General features: G+C 41.9%; 1 protein-coding gene across 1 annotated transcript in view; it reads left to right on the forward strand.

The window, feature by feature from the left end:
- The first annotated feature begins 499 nt into the window (after positions 1–499).
- The window catches only part of THBS4 (thrombospondin 4), a 75,606-nt gene continuing 50,529 nt past the window's right edge, over positions 500–25,576 (forward strand). The window contains exons 1-8 of the mRNA XM_073584176.1: positions 500–752; positions 7,185–7,388; positions 11,793–12,040; positions 14,361–14,463; positions 16,933–17,015; positions 22,672–22,723; positions 23,606–23,799; positions 24,926–25,063. Of these exons, the coding sequence (XP_073440277.1) occupies positions 668–752; positions 7,185–7,388; positions 11,793–12,040; positions 14,361–14,463; positions 16,933–17,015; positions 22,672–22,723; positions 23,606–23,799; positions 24,926–25,063 (1,107 nt within the window). The 5' untranslated portion in view covers positions 500–667. The remainder of the gene's footprint in view (positions 753–7,184; positions 7,389–11,792; positions 12,041–14,360; positions 14,464–16,932; positions 17,016–22,671; positions 22,724–23,605; positions 23,800–24,925; positions 25,064–25,576) is intronic.

Here is a 25,576-nt window from a genome sequence, read left to right on the forward strand (position 1 = left end):
TAAGTTGTACTACAATATATCTATATCCAAAAATTACAAAAACAAGTAATTCTTGAGTTATTCATACACATACTATTTGAAACAGTGGTGGAACTAAAGAGGGTGCTGACATAACAATTGCACCAGGGTCCTAGTGTGTTAGCTGGTGGGACCCAAGAGTAAGGACGTCATTTCCTATTGGGGCCCAGAGCTAGAAAATTAAGGTATCCTGAACACTGACCCATTTGACATACCTTTCATTGGCTGATCTCCTCATAGAATTGTGAATGTTTTTACAGCATGAAACCTTAACTCCCTGGTATAACATCACTGTGCCAGGCATGAAGTGTTTTTTGTCTCCTTCTAGTACTTCTACACTTTCTTTGAAGGCTGAGGTAATAAACACCCTGGGATTTAAAGTGTAGCTGGCGTTTCCCCCCAAGATCCCACCTCTTTTTTGACTGCCAAATAAACAGTGAAGGAGTGAGAGCAGATCTTCAGTGTCCCCAAGAAGAGTTCTGCTGGCCAGCTGTAGTCTCTTCCCATGCATGTTTAATAGAGGAGATCAAGTCCTTCCTCTGCTCCTGGGCTCTCTGAAGACCTGCCCTCTGCTGAGGAGCTGAACACTGCCTCTCTGAAGTCAGAGCACTCTGAAGTTCCAGGATAACATCACATAGTAGAGACGAAAATGCCAAAAAGGAAAATCTTGCTGCTTGTATGGCAGGTGCTGCTGGGATTATACTGGGGATGCCAAGGGCAGACAAATTATCAAGGTAACCTCTTTATATATACCTCTCCGAAAAAGAAAAAAAAAAATATATATATATATTATATAATGTTACACATATTCTGCAAATGGCAAATTCTATATGATTCCATAAAGAAATATTGCATGCATGTATTTTTATTAACTTTTTAGTTATGATTAATTTAGTTTGGATAGTCACATGCAATTAAAATTACAGTGCCAATAGTAGAAAAACTATTAATCACTTCCAATTTTAAAGATCATTATTAATCGTAAATGCTCAATAATAATATCTAGTTCCTTATACATGTGGGGCTCTGTAAATGCACAATATTTCACTAGATATAAGCAATTTTCTATAGGAAATATATTTCTCTGTATTTACTCTTCCCTATATGTATTTGTTGGAAAAGGAAATTGTAATGCTTTTCTCATTGTGGCCAAGTATTTACGTCTTTTTCATATATCTTTAGCGATAAAAATAATAATAATCATCACATAGAAAATTACAGAATTCTGTTACAGGTGGGTTTGGATTAGTTGGAGGCTTGGGCAGAAAACTTGCAAATGAGGTTTTATAGTTGTAAACATAAGGTTATGTTCTTTAGAGATATTACATGTCTCCATGGACACATAAGTTAAGCAGCCAGTGTCAGGCAGCTGCTGCCAGGGCAAGTAAGATCATCAGGTGTATCAAACGTGGCAAAATATTAAAATTTGAGATTGCTCAGTGGTTGATCGCTTTTAATGGCTAACTGACAAATGGCAACTCAGGTCTCGTCATCAGGCATAGGCGAGAGGCATGAATGCCCATAATAAGGACCCTGAAAATAACTTGCCAGAACACGTATGGAATATTATGTACTTGGGCACCAGTCTACGGCAAAGTCATTGCTGAACTGAAGTTGGTAAACGGTTGAGCAAAGTGTTGTTAAAATGGATCAAAAGTGTGTTTAATTAAAAATCTAAGAGATCGGATGGATCGGGGTCTTCTAGTAACTATTTGATCTATTGATCTTTTTGTTCCCTGGACTGTAACTATAACAAGGGGCATCCTCTTTATCTTTAGGTAGGAAAGTTTATATATCATCATACATAAGAACAGATAAACTATGGAATTTTCTGCCAGAGGAAGTTGTGAATTCATTCTAAGAGTTTAAATTGGGTGTAGATACCTTTCATTAGTGCAGTAGTATGATAAGGGCCATTGGATGGGTCATTGATCCCTGCATATATTCTGATTGTCATACTTGGATTTATAATGCTTACAATTACAAAAAAAAGTATTTCTGCTTCATAGGATAGGCTTTCTCTGGATCAACACTGTAGGATAATGCTTCGACCAAGGATTTACCCCCCAATGACATTATAAAATAAATTGGGATATCAGACCAAGCTGGTGCCTGGCAAACGGAAATCATTTCAAGGATAGGAAATAAATATCTTTTTAATCATGTGAAAACTTTTCACTTTGAAATAATTGAGTTTTCCAGTACGATCACTAAGGAATAGATCTGGATTATTGAAATCGCTCAGATTATTCACGCACCGCATTTACACATTGTAAAGGAACATGTCCTTATTGAATGGTTAATGACATTTCTTTACCCAAAAAAGTCATAAAATCGTAATAAGCTTTTATTTTCACTTTTATTTCTCAGTTCAAGTTAAGATTTTTATAAACTAGATGACAAGAAATCTGACTGACATTACAGCTATTGTTAGACTTCACAGTATTTATTTAACGGCCGTTGGCTTGATCTCGAACCATGGTGACTTGTTGGATGGACAATCTGTAGGAAGATCAATCTTGTGCAAGCCTAGCTAGGTCCACCGGGGTCTTCTCCGCCGTTATTTTGATTGTATCAAGCAATCGGGTTGCTGGTCTTCCTCTTTGCCTTATTCCTTCTATCTTTTGAACCATTTTGTCCTTTTCCACCTTTTTCAGATTCCAAAACAACAAGTCTGCTTAGTTTTGCTGTTTTACACCCCCAGACACATTACTAGGGAGATTTGCTGAGAAGGTTTTCTGTGACTTGTATTGGTGACCTATTTTTAGGATAAGTTGTGGTCTGACCCGACACTGCCATTGATTGGCTCACAATAGGGGCTCCCAGAACTGGCACAGCTCCATATTTTGTGTAGTGGCTGTGAATGGCACTGCAGCTCTATCCCATTCAAGTAAATAGGTGACAGTAGCAGCCAAATCAGACAACCCATGTTAGTGTAATTTTGCAGGCTTGGCTACATGAATGTGCCACAGCTACTAACTATTAAAGCTTTTTACAGATGGGACCTACATATATAGATAGTATCTGCCCCTGATGTTCCCTATGCAGAATGAGAGCCCTGGAATCTGGATTTTCCTGTTTATTTATGACTTTTAAAATATATTAACATTTCAAGGATTTCACAGAATGACCAATGCTGAGCATTTTACTGCCAGGATATTACATCTATTTTGGCGAAGAACATAGTGTAATTATAGATGTGAATGGCTCACAGCCATAGGTGCCAGCAAGTGATGATAATGTTCTTATGGGTGGGTGTTATGTCTAGAATTTGTTCTGGTGTCACAAAATGTTACTACAAATATCTTGATTTCTATCTATTGGGGCATAGAGTGAATAACAATAGGAGAAACCAGGCCCTATTGCTTGTTTTTATAAGGCTGGGTTCACACGTAGCGGAACTCTTGCGGAAATTACAGCGAGAATTCCGGAATTCCATTCCGCAGGAAAATCTCATATTAAATTCCCACAATTTTCCCACGGAAAAACTAGCGTTTTGCAAGCGTAATTAGCTTGCAGAATGCTAGCGTTTTCCAAGCGATCTGTAGCATCGCTTGGAAATTGATTGTCAGGTTGGTCACACTCGTCAAACATAGTGTTTGACGAGTGTGACCAACTTTTTACTATTGAGGCCGCCAATGCGGCATCAATAGTAAAAGATCTAATGTTAAAAATAATTAAAAAAATAAAAAATTGGGTAATATTCACCTTCCGGCGTCCCGCGCAGCGTCCCCAGGCCTCCGCGATGCTCCGACAGGTCCGTTCCCAGTGATGCATTGCGGCAATGACCTTTGACATCGCGACATGATCGCGAGACGCGACGTCAGCAAAGGCATCGCAATGCATTACTAGGAACGGGAGCTGCCGTGTGTATCGCTGAAGCCTGGGGACGCTGCACAGAACATCGGAAGGTGAATATAACCCGATTTTTTTATTTTAATTCTATTTTTTACAGGGATATGGTATGGTACCCAGAGCCCGGAGGACAATCTCCTCTCCTCCGGACCGTGGGTACCATCCGCAAATTTTCTGCTTACTTTTCGCATGGTGTGCACAGCCACATGCTGAAAGTAAGCAGAATGATGCAATCCTATGGGTGCGGGATCACCGCGATTCTGCAAATTAATGAGCATGCTGAGTATTTTACCGCGAAGCAATTCCGCCACGGGAAAATCCACAGCATTAGCACAGCATTGCGGAATCCCATAGGATTGCATGGGATGCTGTTTTTTTGCGGCAAAATCGCACTGTAAAAACCGCTGCAAAAACGCAAAAAAAAGTGACGTGTGAACGCAGCCTAATGGAGATAATTGACACTTGACTAAGTACAAAATCACCACCAGCAAGAACAACAACAGCTTCTGGAGCACCCCCAGGGTAAGCAGAGTTCACTTACTCGGTACCAGGCCGATTCCTTAAAGGGGCAGTGTCACAGCGGCGGTGACCCGGTCCGTGGCCCTGGGCATCCAATGAAAAGGGATTATTTACAGGGAATGATGAAGATAAGAGTTTGTGACGCCACCTGTGGTATCTGGTCAGAGGTGACCAGCGCTGCAGTGCAGATCCTCTGGGACACATGGTGGGATGCAGCAGAGGTGTAATAGCTCGCCACAGGCAGAGCTGTAGTCCCAGGGCAGTAGTAATAGGTGTTGAGGTAGATGGTGTAGTGTTAGGCACAGAGATGTAGCAGTGCTGAGTAGGTTGACGCAGGAAGAAGGCAATGACACAGCTGAATGCAGTTCCAATGCTTTACTCACGTTTCTGGCATACACAAGTGCCCACTTCAGTGCTCTGTCCTCCAGGTCAGGGGCTCAGCCAACTCCCAGGCAGATGGAATACACCCTTCCAGCACTCCCTTCCAAATGTGCCTTTTCCGAACGTCTCCTTACTAGCGCTAATCTGAAGTACTTGTAGTTATGAATTACACTCAAGTTCCTCTTTCTTGCTGTTACTCAGAACTCCATTCGCATGACAGGCAGCGGTAGCCTGCTTCGGGGACTCTTTTCTATCATGTCCCGGCTCACACACATTGCTGCTGTGTCGTCGAGTCTTAAGAGGGAATAAAGTGGTCTCAACTTCTATTCCTCCGGTTTCTGCTGTAGGATCATTAGTATCACACACAGCCTCGGATACCGGCGCCCGGCCTTTGGCCCATTACACTTAGGAAAGGGCTCTGCTCTAGCTCCGATCCCAGTTCTCTCCTCCTCACGTTCCGTCCTTTTCTATCTTTCTTCTGAAGAACTGATCTTTCTCTCTTTCTCTTTCCTTGCCAGCAGCTCCAGCTCACAGGAGGCTGCTGCATCTACGTCCTCTCTCCGCTTCCCCCTCTAGGGGACTGACCTAACTTCCTGTCAGCTTTCCCCTCTTAGTGCAATCTAAGCTCCACCCGCCTCCCAGCTTCCTTCATGAACCAAAGCAGCTGCCATAAAGGGTGCTCTGCTGTTCTAAGGTGTCCGTGCTGGGTGCTGGTACTGGAGTCTGGTCAGGTGTTTCCATCTTACCTGAAGAGTGGGATACTACACCTCATGATGAGGTGCAGTACCTCTGTGGTGACTGAACCCTCAGGGGCGCCACACTTCCAGACTATGGCGCATGTTATTTGGCTAATAGAGTTCTAGTTTCAGGTTTTCAGTTACCATTGATGATGGTATATGGCTAGCTATATTTTATTAAGAACATTTAATAAACCATTTGGTAATATTTAGAAAAATTACTTCAATTTCTTGGCAAACTCTGAAGCATTAAATCTTTTATTTAGCTGCAAATATACATTATACTTTATCATGAACTGTTCTATTTATGAACTAAGTACCTTCATTTTATAAGTATATTCTATATAGTAGTAATACAGTTCTTATTTTATATATTCAATGTTGGTATACATCTTAGCACTTACAGAGGATGCTGTATTCTTATTTTTGTATATCATGCAGCCATGGCAGGTTGCACCTGTTCACACTTGCGTTATTCTGTTAGAAGGTGCTAGTCAGTTTTATTTTGTGAATAGACAGACTGATGTAATCTCTATGTGTGTTAAGTTCAGTGTAGAACAGTAGAATAAATTAAATACTAAAAGCTGTTTGTGACCTGGATGTACTGCCAAGAATTATACATTATCAGTAGGAAAATCTTCTCAATGACGATGTACCTGGGCCGCGTATACTGTATGTATACAGAACGCTGAGCGTCTGCACTTGTCTTAGAGATGAGTGTTCTCTCACTAGCGTTACGTTGGCATACCTCGGTGATATTTATGGTCCCGGTGCACAATAGGCTGTTCTGTAAAACCTATGATGATAATAGCAGTCTATCTGGACTGTGCCAACATCTGTTTTTATTCTTCTGGTTCTAAGAATGGACTCGTGCATACTTTCCATTGCCCAGTCAGTATTTTAATAAGCTTCCCTTGTCTAATGCCACGCAAGACGTTTTCTATGTAGCAAAATGTGCAGACACGCTTCTATACATAATGCCAGTGATATTGGCCATCTTATGGATTAATGGATATATCACATTCTGCAGATGCGTTTTACTTGGACTGACCTGACATTTTCTGCTTTATCTCTAGATGCCCTCAAGATCAGAACCCCATATATGTGTATGAAGCTTTATTCTTTTCCATTAAGGTTTCAGCAATTTTTCATAATAGATCTGTCACTTTTTATGTGAATTTTGTAAAATGAAAGCAGGATGTCAACGTGAACTAAGCCTATAACCCCCAACCATAAACCTTAGTGTAAGGTTTTGGTTGCCTCTTAAAAAAAAACATGAGCACAACTAGTAAATGCCAACACAACCAGCCTAGATCACTTTAATTTTTTTTTATAGAAATTGTGCAGAGTTTAATTGATGTTTAGCCAATATTCTTCTTCCTTATGTCAGAGGTGGGACCCCCATCTATAAGATCTTTATGGCACATCTTGTGCATGAAGTGGGAATACTACTTTAAGCATTATGTACATAAAATGGAAATACGCTTTACTTACGGTTTGCTATCTCGTAGGTCATAAACAGGACTTGTTGCGAATGTTATGAAGTTAGCATAATAATGGATGATGGGAAACCCATTAAATATATATTCTTTGATTGGAGAATGGATTGATTGACTAATTTGATTTAATTTTTTAGATTTCTTGGATTTTGATTTATTTGCTTTGCTATTGCAGCCCTTGATCTCCTGTCGCCTTCAGTCCAGAGACAGATCACACATTACCTTCAGCAGACGCTCAACAACCCCTCCATGAATGAAGTGTATATACTTTCAACGTTTAAGCTGCAGCCGAAATCTACAGCCACCTTGTTTGGGCTTTACGCCACTAAAGACAACAGCCGCTTCTTTGAATTCACAGTGATGGGACGAATAAATAAAGGTAATTTATGTATGCGATAATGATATACTCAAAGGTGGTAATTCACCCATTAGTGGTTTTATGGTTCTGGCTGATCAGTGTATAGCCATGGAGGGCATGAGGAATAATTGCAATTGGCACAGCTGTTTGAAGAACTTCATACTACTGGAAAGTGGGTCCAATGAACTGTATATAAGCAACCATATCTTCAACATGCCAAAACTCTGAAGATTCTCTCTCATTTTTAGTATGGCATAAAATGATCCTGATTGAGAGCAATTTTAAATTGATATTAAACCCCGTCCTCCCTTAGATTATTATGCACTGATTAGTGAGAATGAATGTGATGGGATAAGGTGTTATCTGAGCATGCTCGGGTGCTAACGGAGTGTCTTCAACATGCTCAAAAAATATGTTCGAGTTCCCGCTGCTGCATGTCTCCCCGCTGCTGCATGTCTCCCCGCTGCTGCATTGCCAAAGAAACAGGCAATCCCTGCATGTAATGCATGTAATGCAGAAGTCGAACAGCCGTGAGACATGCAGCCGCAGGGACTCGAACATATTATTCAAGCGCGCCGAAGTCACTCGGTTAGCACACCTTACCCGCGCATGTTCGCTCATCACTAATACTGATGCATTATTGCTGGCTACCAAATGGCACACAGTTGTAAACATTACGTTTTTGTCATTTGTCAAACTATTGCACCATCCTGAAAAACACTGAATGTAACTTTAGCATGTGTCGTGAGCTCCTGTTGATCTTAAAGAGATTCTGTTCTTCTTTAACCCCTTAACGTTCAATGACGGGCATAGCCAGAATTACGTTTTTTTTGGTCGCTGTGACATTGAACTAAAATGCAATAACAGGCGAGCAAAAGATTGTATCTGCACAAAGTTTGCATCATTAAAAACATCAGCTCGGCCCACAAAAAATAAGCCCTCACCCAACCCCAGATCTCAAAAAATGGAAACACTACGGGTCTCGGAAAACGGCGCTTTTTTTTTTTAACAAACGTTGGAATTTTTTTTTCACCACTTAGATAAAAAAGAATCTAGACATGTTTGGTGTCTATGAACTCTTAATGCCTGGAGAATCATAATGGGAGGTCACTTTTAGCATTTAGAGAACCTAGCAAAAAAAGCCAAGCAAAAAACAAGTGTGGGATTGCAATTTTTTTGCAATTTCACCGCATTTGGAATTTTTTCCCATTATGTAGTACATGACATGGTAAAACCAATGGTGTCGTTCAAAAGTACAACTCTTCCTGCAAAAAACAAGCCCTCACATGGCCATATTGATGGAAAAATAAAAAAGTTATGGCTCTGGAAAGAAGGGGAGGGAAAAATTAAAATGCAAAACCAAAAATACCCCTGGTCGTTAAGGGGTTAACCCCTACACCACCACCCCCAGCAATTTCCCGTTTTTTGTTTTCATTTTCTCTTTCCCTTCTTCCAAGAGCCATAACTTTTTTTTATATTTTTATGCTCATACAACCATATCAGGGCTTGCTTTTTGCAGGAGGAGGTGAACTTTTGAATGATGTCATTTTATGATGTGATGTACTAAAAGCAGGAAAAAAATTTCCAACAGTTTTGAAATTGCAAAAAAAAAAGTGAAATTTCACATTTTTTTTAGGCGGTTGGGGTAGGTTCATTTGCTCACCATACAGTAAAACTGACCTAGCAATATGATTCTCCAGGTCGGTACAAGTACACAGATACAAAATATGTATCTTTTTTTTATTTAAGTGGTGAAAAAAAAATCTGAAATTTGTAAAAAAAATTTGCTTGTGTCGCCATTTTCCGAGACCAATAATGTTTTCACTTTTCGGGATCTAGGGCTGTGTGAGGGCTTATTTTTTGCACCCTGAGCAAACATTTTTTCTGCCACCATTTTGGTGTAGATGTGATGTTTTAATCGCATCTTATTGCATTTTATTGCAACGTTGCGGTGGCCAAAAAAAGCATAATTCTGGAGTTTCAATTTCCTTTCTTGTTATGACATTTACCAATCGGATAAATTTCTTTTATATTTTGATAGATTGCACTTTTGCAATTGCAATGATGCCAAATATTCTAAACATTGACATAGGAAGCAGGTCCTGGCTTAGGGTTGTATCACATGGGTGGTATCTTATGACGATTGAAGGGCTCCGAAGACTTGGGAAATCAGAACCCACATCCCCGAACTTATTCTTGGTGCATAAAACTATGAAGGGGCATCTGCAAACGGTAACACTGCATTTATTAGTCAGTTGTTGTTCATCATACAGGACCATAGAGAAATAAGTTTATCTGATTATATTATTTAGGCACTATGTTACATATGATGGACATGTTAACAGAAAGTACACTGTGTGCACAATTATTAGGCAATTTGTATTTTTGATGATGAAATGTACTATTGAACAACTACCAAGGAACCTGTCACCCCCCCAGGCGTTTTTAAGTAAAAGAGCCACCTTGTGCAGCACTAATGCTGCATTTGGTCAAGGTGGCTCTTTTACTTGGCGTCCCTTCCACCGCATAAAGAAGCGTTTTTAAAATTTGTCTGACATACCAGAAGTTTGTACGGGGGGGGCAGGTCTTTCCCCCTCGGACACAGACACCTCACATCCATCAGTCATTGTTTCCTTCAGTCTTGGCTCGGCCTCCTCAGCGTTAATTTCAATTCCTTGGGCCTGCGCTGTAATATCTTTTCTTGGGCATTGTCAGCTCATCCTTAATTGATGAATTCCTCCTATGACGCTTCACAGTAGGAAAGAGCCGCAGAGAACTATTGCGCATGCCCAAGATTCCCAGCCCCTGCAGTGTGAATAAATCAGAAGAGACTGCGGGGTGGGATCTCTGGCCGTGCGTCCACGCAGGCATGATAGCTCAGACATCATGTGATGTCAGAGGACAGGCAGCGCTAACTGCGCATGCCCAAGAAAAGATATTACAGCGCAGGTGCCAGGAATTGAAATGAACACTGAGGAGGCGGAGCCAAGACTGAAGGAAACAATGACTGATGGATGTGATGAGGCGTCTGTGTCCGAGGGGGAAAGACCTGCCACCCGGACCAACTTCTGGTATGTCAGACAAATTTTAAAAACGCTTATTTATGCGGTGGAAGGGACACGAAATAAAAGAGCCACCTTGACAGAATGCAGCATTAGTGCTGCACAAGGTGGCGCTTTTACTTAAAAACGCCTGGGGGGTTTTGTTTTTCTTAGGCCGGTGTCACACTAAACGTATGGAAAATCAGTCCGAGTCTCCCTGCCGAGATTCGCACAAGTGTTCTCCGTATGGTCATCCGTGTGTAATGCGTTTTCAATGCGATGATGCGATTTTCTCGCACCTATGTGTCCGTGTGACATCCGTGTGACTTTACATTTCTCACTGATTTTCCCCCTTGAATTTATGGACTGAAATGAGGAAAATGTGTGCGTATTTGTCACAAGCTAGACAGATGGTCCGTGTGGTGTCCGAGTTTTTCTCACACCCATTGGCGAGTCTCAGACAATATACGCGTACAGTTGCAGTATGCTGCGATTTTAGATGCATGTCGAATACGCCTGAGAAAAAATACAGTGATGTGAGCTGCCCCATAGAGTAAGACTGGGCCGAGTGCTATGTGATGTTTTCTCACATAGGACTCGTCCGTATTCTACGGCAGTGTGATTCCAGCCTTAGTAGAATATCTGTGTGTGCAGAATTATTGGGCAACTATTAGTGTGCAGAATTATTATGCAGCTAAGTGAAAAACGTACATTTTTCTCATCTCAATTGTTATTTTAATCTGTAAAAGTGAGAATAATAACCAAACAAATGAAAATGTACAAAAATAAATTTCTAACATTTTAGTGACCAATATAGCCGCCCTTCTTTTCCATAACAGTCATAATCCTTTCATCCATGTTGACTATCAACTTTTTGGGCAGCACCAACCGCAGCCTCCAGACACTGTTTAGAGAGGTGTCTATACCAAGAGTGCTGCATCTCTTAAGACTCATAACAATTTTTTACTTTTCAGAATGACTTAAATCTCTTTTTTGGCCCATCTTCTCTGAGTCAAACAAGCTGCCTAATAATTTTGCACACCTTGATAAAGGGTGATGTATCCTTAGGCTTCTCCCTCCTCATTACACAAATACAAATCACCTGATCTGCTTCATCCGATAAGCATTCAGGTTCATACAGCTTGGAAAATCTGCGTGAAATTGCCTAATGATTCTGCACAGAGTAGTACACAGAACAGAGGGCACAAATCATCCAAGGTATCGCGGGTTAAAGTTGTGGTAGACAGATATATTGATGCCAACTGTGAAGGTTAAGGGGAACACATACAGTAGATTATAATTGTCTTGGATACATTTAGATGCAATAGATTTATAAATCTTACTTTTCTGCTTTCACACTGCCTTTATCATTTTTCTGGCTCAGCCTCCCTTCGATACCTCAAGAGTGATGGCAAAATGAACTCTGTCATCTTCAGCAATATAGATCTAGCTGATGGGAAGCAGCACTCCATCCTTCTACATCTCAGTGGGCTACATCGAGGGTCCAGCACCGCTGAGCTCTACATAGACTGTGACCAAGTGGATGCTGTCAAAGACCTGCCCCGGCCACTGTCAGGAGTCACCCTAAACACGGGATCTGTGCAGATAAGGACGCTGCAGAAAAAAGCACAGGTAAGGAAACGTAAAGGAGAAATGGTCTGGAGGACTTTGCCTATTTATGTACCTATATTTGGACATCTTTTATGCTCTATTCACACTGGCACATCAGTAGGCTTCATTAGGAGCCTACATCACAGGTTCATCATAGTGGACAGAAAAAATTATAAATGCCTTAATAGAAGCCCAGCAGACTCTATTATAGTCAGGGAGATCTATTGGGGGCTATTGGTGACCATCGTATCATGATCTGTTGATGGATAGAGTTGAGCGACTTTAGTCGGATCGGGTTTCATGAAACAAAATTTATTTCAGATGAAACTGGTCCGACTAGGGCAAAAAAAGTCGGAGTTTCATCCGAAACCCGACCCCAATGCAAGTCAATGGGGAATAAAAGTCGGCATTGAGTGGATGAATGTCATCCGCTCAATGCCGACTTTTATTTCCCATTGACTTGCATTGGGGGTCGGGTTTCGGACGAAACTCTGACTTTTTTTGCCCTAGTCGGACCAGTTTCATCTGAAACAAATTTTGTTTCATGAAACCCGATCCGACTAAAGTCGCTCAACTCTATTGATGGATTAAATTCTATTTATAAAATGAAAAATGCAAAGCCTCAAACAAAAAAAGATTTATTCGTAATTTGTCTTTCGCCTGTTTTCTAGCACTATTGACCAAGATGTTAAAATACACTCCTCAACATTGAAAGGAAGGAAAAGCCGTGGAATTATGGAAATCACAGGATGGATGGAAATGTAACTAATATGCAAATGATGAAAAAATGGAAACAAAATATTTTTTTTTCGATTTGCACAGTATCCACTATGAGCTCCAAATACACACTATTACAGCTTGACTGTGATCAATAAGGTTATTAATGGTTGTCTGAGGAATGTTCTGCTGCGCAAATACGCTTGGGCAAATCATCAAGATCCGCTGCTGGCAGCTCCCTTTGCAATGACAACCAATGACGTCCCAGATTTGTTCAATGGAAGTCCGGAGATGCTGCAGGTCATGGTAGCACAGTTAGGCCACCCAGGCTGCTCACAGTAGCATGAGCAACATCTTGCCTGGCTTCGTTGTGTTGAAAAGTGGTTCAGCGTGGCAGAACATTTATACAACAAGTAATAAACTCATTGATAACAGCAAAGGCGTGTAAGTGTGGGGATTTAGGTGTGTGGTGCTCATTCTTGATATTGAATTAACTAAGATGTTTTTAAATTTTGCCCTTTTTTCAGCATTTGCATATCAGAATCATATCTATCAATCCTGTGATTGTTATATTTATGCTACTTTTCCTTCTGTGTATTGAAATTTCAGTGTTGAGGAGTGTAATACCGCTCTCACTGTTATGCATCCCATCAGCTTGCTGAACTTATCTGTCAAAGATAGTGATGTTACTACAACTGGCCACCAGCGACTACCTTTGTACTACCTGCTTGGCCCAGATGGACATATACCTGCTATAGCCAACCACAGGTGACAGCAATGAATGGCCGCAGCTATTAACATGCCCACCAGGGTGGACAACTACTTTTTAAAAAGTAGGGTTTATACAAAGCAGATAATCCCTTTAACAATTTTATTATCTTGGCTATTCCCCCACCACCACCTTCCCCATTCTCCTCTAAAAGGGTTTTCCTTCATTATTGTAAAGTTTACAGAAGAAAAGGAGAAGGCAGGAAGGAAAAAAGGAAGAAAGGAGTACTGCTTAGCACCGGAATGGACCCCAAGCACCAGCTTTGCTTCTCTGTCGAAAGTGATGACATCCCGACCACCAGTTGTCTGATTTTCAGCTAAATAGTAGTTTCAGCAATCAGTCGATCATCATCCCTTCTGGTGTGATGACATCTCAGTCATCAGTCTCCTGACTGCTACAGTCGATCAGTGGACTAAGAGGACAGGTGACTGGTTGTTGGGGCATCATCATTTCCGAGCCCAACAAAGACTATCTTAGCAGCAGATGGAAGCATACTGGTGGAGAGTCCCTTTAGTATTCTTAAATATACACTTTTTGTGTTTGTAGAATCCAGACAGTAGATTCAATAGATTCAAAGATTTTCAGTCCTATTTTCTGTATATTTCATCTGGAAATCTGTGTATTCCACTAGAAAAGAAGCAATTATCTTCCAATATCTGTACATTTTAGAGGTTACTGGCTTTGTAAAGTGAGATAATGATTCATTTATTTCCTGACCTGACATATGAGCTCTGTTGAACCTTATACATATACAGTATTTTATATTTTGGTTGTCTCTAGAGCTTTTTTTGCCAGTTACAGATCTTCCTACATTAATAACTAATATATAACACCCTTTCGTGGCTGTGTCTGCAGGATTCCATGGATGAACTGAAGTTGGTCCTGGGTGGTTCTCTCACTCAAGTAGCATCAATACAAGAGTGCTTCATGCAGCAGAGTGAGCCTGGACAATATGCAGGTAGGTTTTGATAAATACGCTTTGGTGCTAACCCCATCAAATAAGATACAAATGACTTAATTTGCTATTAATAACTATATTATATGCCCATGGAACCTGATAAATTATACTTTAGCCTGCCCCCAAACCTAAAGACAGATGAAGAGTAGTGGATGGAATAGTAACATATAACTACAGGATCAGACTACACATGGGCATGTTTGTAGTCTGTAACCATGGAGACGTAGAACTAAAATCCATGATAATTACGAAGTAGCTTCATTTATTTATTTCATATGTATAGGAGCAGTAAAAATTGGAATGTACAGCGCAAAGATACAAATAAGAGCAAATATATAACACATGTAGTCACATTTTAATAGAAGCAGACAAATCCCCAGATGTGGAGAAGAGAATTGGGATGAATTTTTAGTGCCTATCCTCTTTTCACAACTTAGATTGACACCACAGGCCTTTACAGCCTCATTATTAATGTCCTTGTTTCACACAATATTTTTTTGGCTCTCTTTATGTTTATTTGGACTACTTGAATACCATAGTATACTCAAAGGCATTGGTCACCAACCTGTAGCTGGGGAGCCACATGTGGCTCGCGGTCCCATGAATTATGGCTCGCGACTGCCAGCTTGGTGCATTAGGTCCTGGTCTAGCAAACAGATATGGAGAGAACATCTCAAAATGGTGAATTTTTTGAGTAGCCCTGCACCGAAGTGCAGATGTGGATGCACATTTACTGGTCTAAGGGGTTTAGGATGCACAACATAAAGAAGGATTTTTCCAGCTTCTCCAGGAGATAAAATAATAATTGCTTTATTGAGAATATAAAATCTTCTTACCATCAGGTAAAAACGACATAAAGAGGCGTATGGAGGGGAGCAATTTCCTACGTGTTTCACCCTAAGAGGGCTTAATCATGGAATGCCCTCTTAGGGTGAAACGCGTAGGAAATTGCTCCCCTCCATATGCCTCTTTATGTCGTTTTTACCTGATGGTAAGAAGATTTTATATTCTCAATAAAGCAATTATTATTTTATCTCCTGGAGAAGCTGGAAAAATCCTTCTTTATGTTGTGCATGCACTATACACCCGGGTCAGGGTGTTTCCGTGCGTCAGAGGTGTGATAAGGAGTGAAGAGGGGTGAGCTGAATACTTCTTGTTAGGGGTTTAGGATGGTACAACCTGTTAGAGGAGGTGCTCAAATAAGGATGTGACAATGTGTTGGGAGTCCTTGATGAGTGAATACTGAAGGGGGGGTGTTGTGGGAACCCCTGGATCTCAGTGTACTGCTTTGGAGTGATTTCTGTGGAATAGCTTTGGTTATGATTATACCTGTAATGGGGGGCTTTGGTTGACACTACTTTGAAGGAGTAGGAGCTGGATGTGGCTCGTGCCCCTCTCTCAGAGTTGAATGTGGCTCACGACCCTCTCTCTAAGTTGAATGTGGCCCTCAAGGTCAGAAAGGTTGGGGACCACTGTCTAAGGTATCACATGGTATCATGCCTTTGGCCTTACACTGTCTGTATTCTTCACTATTAGGACAATACTTATACTGGAACACATAGAGAAATATGTCTTTAAGGAACCATTTCCTCTTTGGAAGGACTTATGCAGACGTCCATGGTTCTCGGGCCGATCACGGACCACAATGCACTGATTGGCCACGGGTATCCCAACCGGAGCATGACAGCTTCATATATTTTCTATGAGGATGTCTTGCTAGAGTCAGGAGACCTGCGACCAGACTGTTCATTGAAGTCTGTGATCGGCTTGAGATCTACAGATGTCTGCATGAGCCCTAACAAGACTCTTAAGCCCCCGATACACACTAGACAGCTGTTGGCCAAACGATTGTTCAGCTGACAGGTATCTCTCCTGACTTTGCCATATACAAAGTTGCTTGGCTCAGCCAAGCGCTCTGATGTTCTCTATGAGACTCTTCTGGCATCATCTTATTTCCCAGACAAGAAAAGGATCGGCTGTTAGAAATCCAATGTGCAGGATCCTTCTCTTCTCGACATCATGTGTCATGACAGAGTCAGTAGGCTTAAATGCATATTAGACTGCCAACTAATCCCACCAGTATACTGGTAGGTAGGTCCAGACAATTTTGATCTAACGTGTATGAGGACGGTATGAGGAATAACCCTATTTCGGGTCATTATACGACTTATAGCTAGCAGTTTTGAACAGTTTTTCCTTTCCACAGGCTTGCTCATCTTTTTTATATGTTGTATCGTAGTTCAACATGCAAAGAAGATGACTATGAACATTTCTTTGTTCATTTAATGCTTGATTTAGAAGCCCTTTGGATATCCCTTCTATAAGAAATGTTCCTGTAGAAATTGTAAAACACCTTTAAAAGCTATTTATTATTTTCCCTTATACTATTAATTAATAGGAAAAAATACTACTGATCATTACTTTTTAATCCTATAATATACCTGTAACATATAGATATGTTTCTTGCAGGGGATGTCAGCAGGCAGCTCTTGGGTCAAATCTCTCAGCTCAACCAACTACTTGGAGAACTCAGGGATGTTGTGAGACAACAGGTAAATCTTATAAATTAGTAATGTTTAAATGGATTGTCTAGGTTTGGCAAGAAAGTCTGCAGTCATTCTACAGTCATATGCAAAAGTTTGGACACCCCTATTAATGTTAACCTTTTTTCTTTCTAACAATTTTGGTTTTTGCAACAGCTATTTCAGTTTCATATATCTAATAACTGATGGACTCAGTAATATTTCTGGATTCAAATGAGGTTTATTGTAGTAACATAAAATGTGCAATCTGCATTTAATCAAAATTTGGCTGGTGCAAATGTATGGGCACCCTTATCATTTTCTTGATTTGAACACTCCTAACCACTTTTTACTGACTTCCTGAAGCACTAAATTGGTTTTGTAACCTCATTGAGCTTTGAACTTCATAGCCAGGTGTATCAAATCATGATAAAGGGTATTTAAGGTGGCCACTTGCAAGTAGTTCTCCTATTTGATTCTCCTATGAAGAGTGGCATCATGGGCTCCTCAAAACAACTCTCAAATGATCTGAAAACAAAGATTATTCAACATAGCTTTTCAGGGGAAGGATACAAAAAGTTGTCTCAGAGATTTAACCTGTCAGTTTCCACTGTGAGGAACATAGTAAGGAAATGGAAGAACACAGGTACAGTTCTTGTTAAGCCCAGAAGTGGCAGGCCAAGAAAAATATCAGAAAGGCAGAGAGGAAGAATGGTGAGAACAGTCAAGGACAATCCACAGACCACCTCCAAAGACCTGCAGCATCATCTTGCTGCAGATGGTGTCACTGTGCATCGGTCAACAATACAGCGCACTTTGCACAAGGAGAAGCTGTATGGGAGAGTGATGCGAAAGAAGCCATTTCTGCAAGCACGCCACAAACAGAGTCGCCTGAGGTATGAAAAAGCACATTTGGACTAGCCAGTTACATTTTGGAAGAAGGTCCTGTGGACTGATGAAACAAAGATTGAGTTGTTTGGTCATACAAAAGGGCGTTATGCATGGAGGCTAAAAAAACACAGCATTCCAAGAAAAACACTATTTTTATGATGCTGCAGGTCTTTGGATGTGGTCTGTGGATTGCGAGTAACAATAGGCTGCACGGCAGCGATAAAGGTCGGTTGCAGAAAGAACCGGGAGATGTCGGGTGTGCAGGGAAGTGCACGCCGAGCGGGAGATTGCTGTGAAAGACTCCTGGCTGCAGAGCAGCATAACAGAATAGGGGCTCAGCGGGTCAGACCGGTGACTGCCCGCTGCCACCAGAAGAGAGAAGACTGATTTGTTCCGGGGAAGCCGGAAGACGTAAAAACCGGCCTCAGCTGGCATCCAGCATTCATCCCAGAAGAAGTGACAAGCACTGGACTCTCGCTAAGTGAAACAGACATACATATAAACTGCTACCTCAAGTTGTTCCTTTCTTTTGTAATTTTTAGCATTAATCTGATTTAACCTCTGTTGCTCCCTACCAGGAGATTTCTCCCTGTAACAATTAAATCAGACAGCTGTTTACCCCTGTTAACCCTTGCTCTATGCCTCTGTGTCGCTGCATCCAATTAACTGTGTTACGCGTGTCTAATGTAGCGCGGGGCGGTAACCGTGGGCGAGGTACTGAACTTTTGCACCCCAGCATGTTACATGAAGGTGGGGGTCCTGGCTGGATGTGTGGACTAGTGGTGTGGGGCTGCTATGCCCTTGTAGGCCACATATAATCGATGACTAGGTTGTCCAAGACCTGGTGTTTGACATTTCAGTAAGGGAGATTACCAGTCAAAAATAAACTTTTTACTCAACGATAACTTGGTAGAGATTATATACATTAGATAAGGGGAAGGGATAGCTGTGAGGATCACCAAGGGTGAACCCACTGGACTGTGGCAATGAACCTCCCCTGGGCGAGCGGGCCTGGTGGACCACCCCCTATACAGGGAGCGTTAGGGGCAGGCCCGGGGGAACTATTACCGCTGCAGCTGGTACCCGGGGCGAATACAGGAGACACGGCAGGTGACTGGGAAAACAGGCGGGAGGACTGGCAGGACAGGAACCCAGGAACACGGGGAGAGAGAGAGAGAGAGAGAGAGAGAGAGAGAGAGAGAGAGAGAATTTTTTTTTTTTTTTTGTGCGGCACCCAGAAAGAAATTCGGGTTAAATCAGTGTTTGCAGGATCCGCCAGAGAAAAAAACGTTACAAGCTCCGTTTTGAAATTTTTGAGGATGGTGACGGACAGCAACTTTTGGCGGATCCTCACAAAAAACGGATGCAACGGACAGCAATCCGTCACAATCCGCCATTAATGCAAGTCAATGGGAAAAAAACGGATCCTCAAAAAAAATTTGAGGATCCGTTTTTTTTCAAAACCTGGCGGATTGTGACTGATTGTAAAAAACGGAAGTGTGAAAGAGGCCTAAGTCAGGATGGCAAATAAGGAGCTGGAGTAGGCGGCAGGGAAGACAGCGCAGGGAGACGTGGGGCCAGAATCACTAGTGGAGTACAAGTGATGATCAGGCACAGCCAGAAGGAAGAGGCGGCCTGATAAGCAGAGTGCGCGGCGGGACTTCCGGGTCAGGGTCCTCCAGGGCATAGAGCAGGCCGGAAGGAGCGGCCGGCATTACAGGGAGCGGTGTGCGGCGCAAAACCTAGTGCGCGCGCGCACCCGACAGGAGACAGAAGCCGGTGCAGGAGCCAGGAGACAAGCGGGAGCGCGCCGGGACACTGAGGACCGGTAAATATGCCGGGGCATGGGGGGCGGCGGGGAGTCAGGCGGCGTTACAATATCTTCATGAACATTTGTTTTACATTACGGAGCATTTTTCCACATACAATATCAATTTATTCCTCTTTTCTCTCTTATCCTCTATCTTCAGCATTCCTTTACACTTCACCACAGCCCAGCTCAGTACTATAGTCCAGTTAGTGAGATTCCTATTCTCAACCTGGGGTTTTGCCACTTCTCTCCCCTCTAGGGAAATATATTGCCAGTGTAAGGAGGTGGCAAGGAACCTCACGTGCCTTCTCTTGGTCGCTGTTCACAAGATCGCATGCGGCACCTCCTGGTTTATTAATGTTTATATACTGTGATGTCATGTACTGTAATGCAAATTTACTATGTGTTGCTGTATTGTGTATGTAATGTGTACTGCATAGAATTAGGGTTAAGATAGGATCTTAGAAAGCATAGAGCCATAGGGGTTCGAGTAGAGGGGGCATTATAGAGTTAAGGGATAGAATAGCATAGAGTGATAATAGAGTACAGGCAGCACAGGGGTTAATTAAATTGGAGGAACAGCACAGAGCAGGGAAGTATAGTCAGGATACTTCCTGATTAGAGCCAGAAGCCTGGGCAGCCTGCCCAAGGGCTGGACAAATGCAGTGTAGGAGAGAGTTGCAGGCTGTGGGGATAAGTCTGCGGATGGCAGTAAGGGGCCCCAGGCTGGAGAATAGTGCAGACGGGCACCAGCTCAGCAGGACCATCCTCAGGAAGGATCCGGGGTCTAGACCGGGGTGGGAGTTGATAGGATGGCACTCCCAGCACCTTTCCCGATTGGAACCGGACGAGGGGCTGACAGGGAGCTGGTGACGCAGGAAGTACAGATGGGATACGGATTGTCCACGGATATGGCCGGAGTTGCTGGGAGAACAGAAGGAGAGGATATAGAAGGAATGGAGTCTGCCCGGAAGGCAGGGAAAGTCCAGGATATTCGGTTCTGTGTGAATTGTGCTGCCAAAGTGATGAGTACCCATGTTATCAGTAAAGTTGAACTGTTTGAAAAGGACTGTGATTCTGCAGTGTTTTATGGAACCTGGGAACATGAAACTGGAGTGACAGAGACCGAGAGGACTCCAGCAACTGAACTGAGTACTCTGCCGCACGCATCACACACACTACAGAAAATACTTTGTATTTCATCCATGGGGCGCCAGGGTGTGAGACCATAACAACTTATTGCCACAACTACCACCCTGGCCGCCTTACACCAGTATGGCTGGTACTTATCTTCCCTGCCTCTGACACTCTGGAACTCCTGCTCAGGACACTTTCTTCATCTCACGGACTCTGTACCGTCTAGGCCCATTATCTCTGCGAGTTATAAATTCTGCGCCATACTGCTAGGCATCCTGACCTAGGACCCATTTCCAATCGATCACTCTGTTCTTTTGGTCATTTCTCTGTCATGTTCTCCGCTAGGATCTTGCTTTCCTCAGGCTCTGTCTCCCCACTTGTGGCAGTTCTCACATTAGACCTTAGGTCTTTTCTCAATGCACACTGGGCCCTGTCTTACTTCATGACAGAAACTGTCTCTGTCCCTTCATCTTATACCTTCCCACTCTGGGCTAATCCCACCCATTGACTCTTGCTTTCCTTACTGTCAGGCAGCACACAACATTATCACCATTAATGCAAGTCATCATTCACACTACACAACATCACAATATACAGGGTGTGCCATTGATATGGATACACCTAAATAAAATGGGAATGGTTGGTGATATCAACTTCCTGTTTGTGGCACATTAGTATATGGGAGGGGGGAAACTTTTCAAGATGGGTGGTGAACATGGTGGCCATTTTGAAGTCAGCCATTTTGGATCCAACTTTATTTTTTCCAATGGGAATAGGGTCATGTGACACATCAGATGTATTGAGAATTTCACAAGAAAAACAATGGTGTGCTTGATTTTAACATAACTTTATTCTTTCATGAGTTATTTACAAGTTTATGACCACTTATAAAATGTGTTCAAAGTGCTGCCCATTGTGTTGGATTGTCAATGCAACCCTCTTCTTCCACTCTTGACACACTGATAGCAACACCGCCAAAGAAATATTAGTCCTAGGGCGTCAGATTCCTTGGAGGAATGCTCGGACCTGACACCCATAATGTGGTGGTGCACCATCTTGCTTGAAAAACTCAGGGAACGTGCCATCTTCAGTGCATAAAGAGGGCAACACATCATCATGTAGCAATTTCAGATATCTAGTGGCATTGAGGTTTCCATTGATGAAGAATGGCCCCATCTTTGTACCCCATATACCTCACCACACCATCAATTATGGATGAAACAACAGATACTGGAAGCCTGTGCTAGCATTTCATCACCACCATTGTTTTCTTGTGAAATTCTCAATAAGTTTGATGTGTCACATGACCCTCTTCCCTTTGAAAAAAATAAAGTTGGATACAAAATGGCCAACTTCAAAATGGCCACCATGGTCACCACCCATCTTGAAAAGTTTCCCCATTTCCATGTACTAATGTGCCACAAACAGGAAGTTTGATATCACCAACCATTCCCATTTTATTTAGGTGTATCCATATAAATGGCTCATCCTGTACTTATTCTTCAAGGGAGAAGCACGGTGGCTCAGTGGGTAACACTGTTGCTTTGCAGTGCTGGGGTCTTGGGTTCAAATCGCACCGAGGACAACACGTGCAAGGAGTTTGTATGTTCTCCCCATGTTTGGGCAATATGTCGATCCACTTATACACGCTGTGAGAAGTCACATAGAGTGACTGCACATTTTCGTGCCAAACCTGGACAACCTCTTTAAAGATGATATGAAAACTGTGATAAAGATGGTATTCTTAAATTATAAAACATATCATACATAACATAAATCCTATATAGTATTATATGAATAGAACCGGTAAAATGGAAGCTGTATAGATGTGCTCTTTATATTTTAAAGGTGAAAGAGACCATGTTTTTGAGGAACACAGTCTCAGAATGTCAGGCTTGTGGTAAGTACATTTGAAGTAATAAAACATAAAAGCTCACCTTAAGGGTATGTGCACACAGTAAGTATTTGGTGCAGAAATTTCTGCACCATTTCTGCATCTCTTGGTGGGGAAACAACGCAGCAGCAAAAAATGCTTGGTTTTACATGCATTTTTGACCTGAGAGTTCAGACTTCTCATTCACTTTGTTGGAATCAGGAAACCCTTCAGGCTTTGTGACAAATGTGTGCAGAAAAAAAGCGACAAATCTGCAACATGTGCACAGGTCCTTAGGATATGATCTCAAAACATTTTTTTCAGGCAGGTTTGGAGTAGGTCTTCTACTTAAAATGCCTGAAAAAGCGCTCAGAAAAACGCTCATCAGAATCATTGCAATGTGAAAACAACTTGCTTTGCGTATATTCAGACTTTTCAGCATCTTTGAACCAATTCCAGCGGTTAAAAAAAAGAGAGCCGTCCATTCTTCGGGCAACGGGAAGGCTCATAAGACGCCACAAAAACTCCCAGGTGTTCTTTTGAGCAGTTTCTAAGCATTTTTAATTGGAAAAAAACCTCTTACATCTTCATTGTTTCTTGAAATAAAAAAAATGCACAGAAAAGGATACCCATGAAATGTTGAAAAAAAATGCTGTTGGAATAAAATGTTGTAAAAGCACTTGGGAAATGATAAAAATAAAAACTTCAGGTTTACAAAACTCCTGAGAAAAGTGGTAATAAATGAAAACTTCTGCTTTAAAAATGGATCTTTTTCGCAGTCTGAAAAAGTCACTGTGCGCACACACCCTAAGGGATTTTCTAATTTACCAATTTGAAACATTTTTTTCACTTTTTTGTTTTTTTCTAGTTTTGCTATTTTTTATAACGTGTTTTTTTCTTCCAATGAAGGTTTATCTCCAGACTATCCATATCCAACGCCAGCTCCGAAGCCTCCAAAACCTACTATACCTCCAAAGCCACGATGTGACGCAACATCATGTTTTCGGGGTGTGAAATGCACAGAGACAGGAAGTGGGTTTCAGTGCGGACCGTGCCCTGAAGGTTACACTGGCAATGGTGTCATTTGTACTGATATAGATGAGGTATGAAATATGCGATATGTCCTGCAATGAGGGCTAAAAGGGATTGTCCAAAACTTTTACTTTGATGGCCTATCCTTGGGATAGGTCATCAATACCTGATTGGTGGGGATGCAACATGCGGCACCTTCACCGATCTGCTGATCACGGTGCTCAGTCTCAGAGCTGCACTGCGTGGTTCCGTCAGCTGTATAGTGGCCATGGCCAGGTACTGCATAGTCAAAATCAACAGAGGAGGCGGATGTGCATTACCGGCTGCGGCCACTATACTGTTGATGGAGCTGAGCTGTACAGTTCCACAGCTGAGTACTTCCGTCTGGTACTGGGTGTCGCACCTCCATCGATGACCTATCCTAACGTTAGGCCATCAGTGTAAAAGTCCCGGACAACCCCTTTAATATTTAATTATTGTACAGAGAAAAATGTTTGCATCTACATTGCTTATCATTTTCAAGACTTTTGCCTGTTCCCAATAAATTAAAACAGTATTGCTTACCTTCAAGGGCAGAAAATCTGTCCCGAATGTGTCCTGTTGTCACAGGTACACAACTTGTTGCTAAAATAAACCCATATTTCTTGAGTAATTCACATACAGAATTGATAGTTTTCAGCCTTTTAATATTTAATATAATTTAATATTTCCTTTATCTGGTAGCCAACTGAGATCTTGAAATATAAAGGAACTGAAAAATACAAAATACAGTTGAACCTCCCCAAAAGAACATTTTTGGAGAAGACCCCTGCTTTGTGTAGACCAGATATTCAGTTCCAGAAAATATTATGCCTGCTGGTTCTCTCCTTTGAGAAGACCACCTCTCTATGTTTATTACATTTTTGGTTCTTGTCTCAAAGAGGTTTCACCATATATTACAAAGGTCCAGAAGGTTTCATTAGACAATGGTTCAGCCCCTTGGTCATGAGGGCTTGGCTTACCATTATTTTATCATTTTGTAAAATGAGACAAAATAGGATCAAAGCAATGAAGAAAAAAGAAAACGAAAGAGGAATTGCTGTCTTTTTTTTATTTTTTTGTGCATTTTCTGTGTTTTGTGTGTTTAACACTATGGTGTCTTTAAAGTACTATATGTAATTGCCCTCTATCGTTAATTTATTTCCCTTATTGTTCCAGTGTCGACAAAACCCTTGTTTCCCTGGCATTCGATGCATAAACACCATGCCAGGTTTTAGGTGTGAGGCCTGTCCCCCTGGGTACAAAGGACCAGCGATACAAGGTGTTGGAATTGCTTATGCCAAGCAGAATAAACAGGTAAGTCATCTCCCACCACACGTAAGGTAGACACCAGTTTATAGAGAGCCTGTCTTCACTTTTGCCCCTCATACCTGCTGACTATATCGGTGATGGGGACAGAGGATGAAGCATAGCTGCAGTATGTGCATGATTATGTAGGCCCCCAATTTTCACTCCTTCTCAGGTCTCAGGCTGCCATTGTAAGGGACTAGTGTGCGGGTACTTCATGTACGATATCCTGAAATCTCTGCGCTGAACCCTCCTCTACTTTGTGTGATGGATGTGGCATGAGCCAACGCTGACAAACAGAGGGGATGAACTTGGAGCATTCAGTAATGTGGCCCCTTTTGGAGGTGCCTTAATGGTTGGAGTAATTATGGCTCTTTAAGAAGCCAAAGAGACTCTGTTTGTATCTGTATAGACTATAGGCATGTGACTCCACTACACCTACTTCTAAAAATTGTGAACCTTCGGCCAAATTTTGGAAACTGGGAATGAAGGCCGGGCCCTGTATTAGGTCACATACACATG

This window comes from Dendrobates tinctorius, unplaced genomic scaffold (assembly GCF_039654945.1).
Source record: "Dendrobates tinctorius isolate UK_male_01 unplaced genomic scaffold, ASM3965494v1 ptg000083l, whole genome shotgun sequence".
Taxonomy (NCBI): Eukaryota; Metazoa; Chordata; class Amphibia; order Anura; family Dendrobatidae; genus Dendrobates; species Dendrobates tinctorius.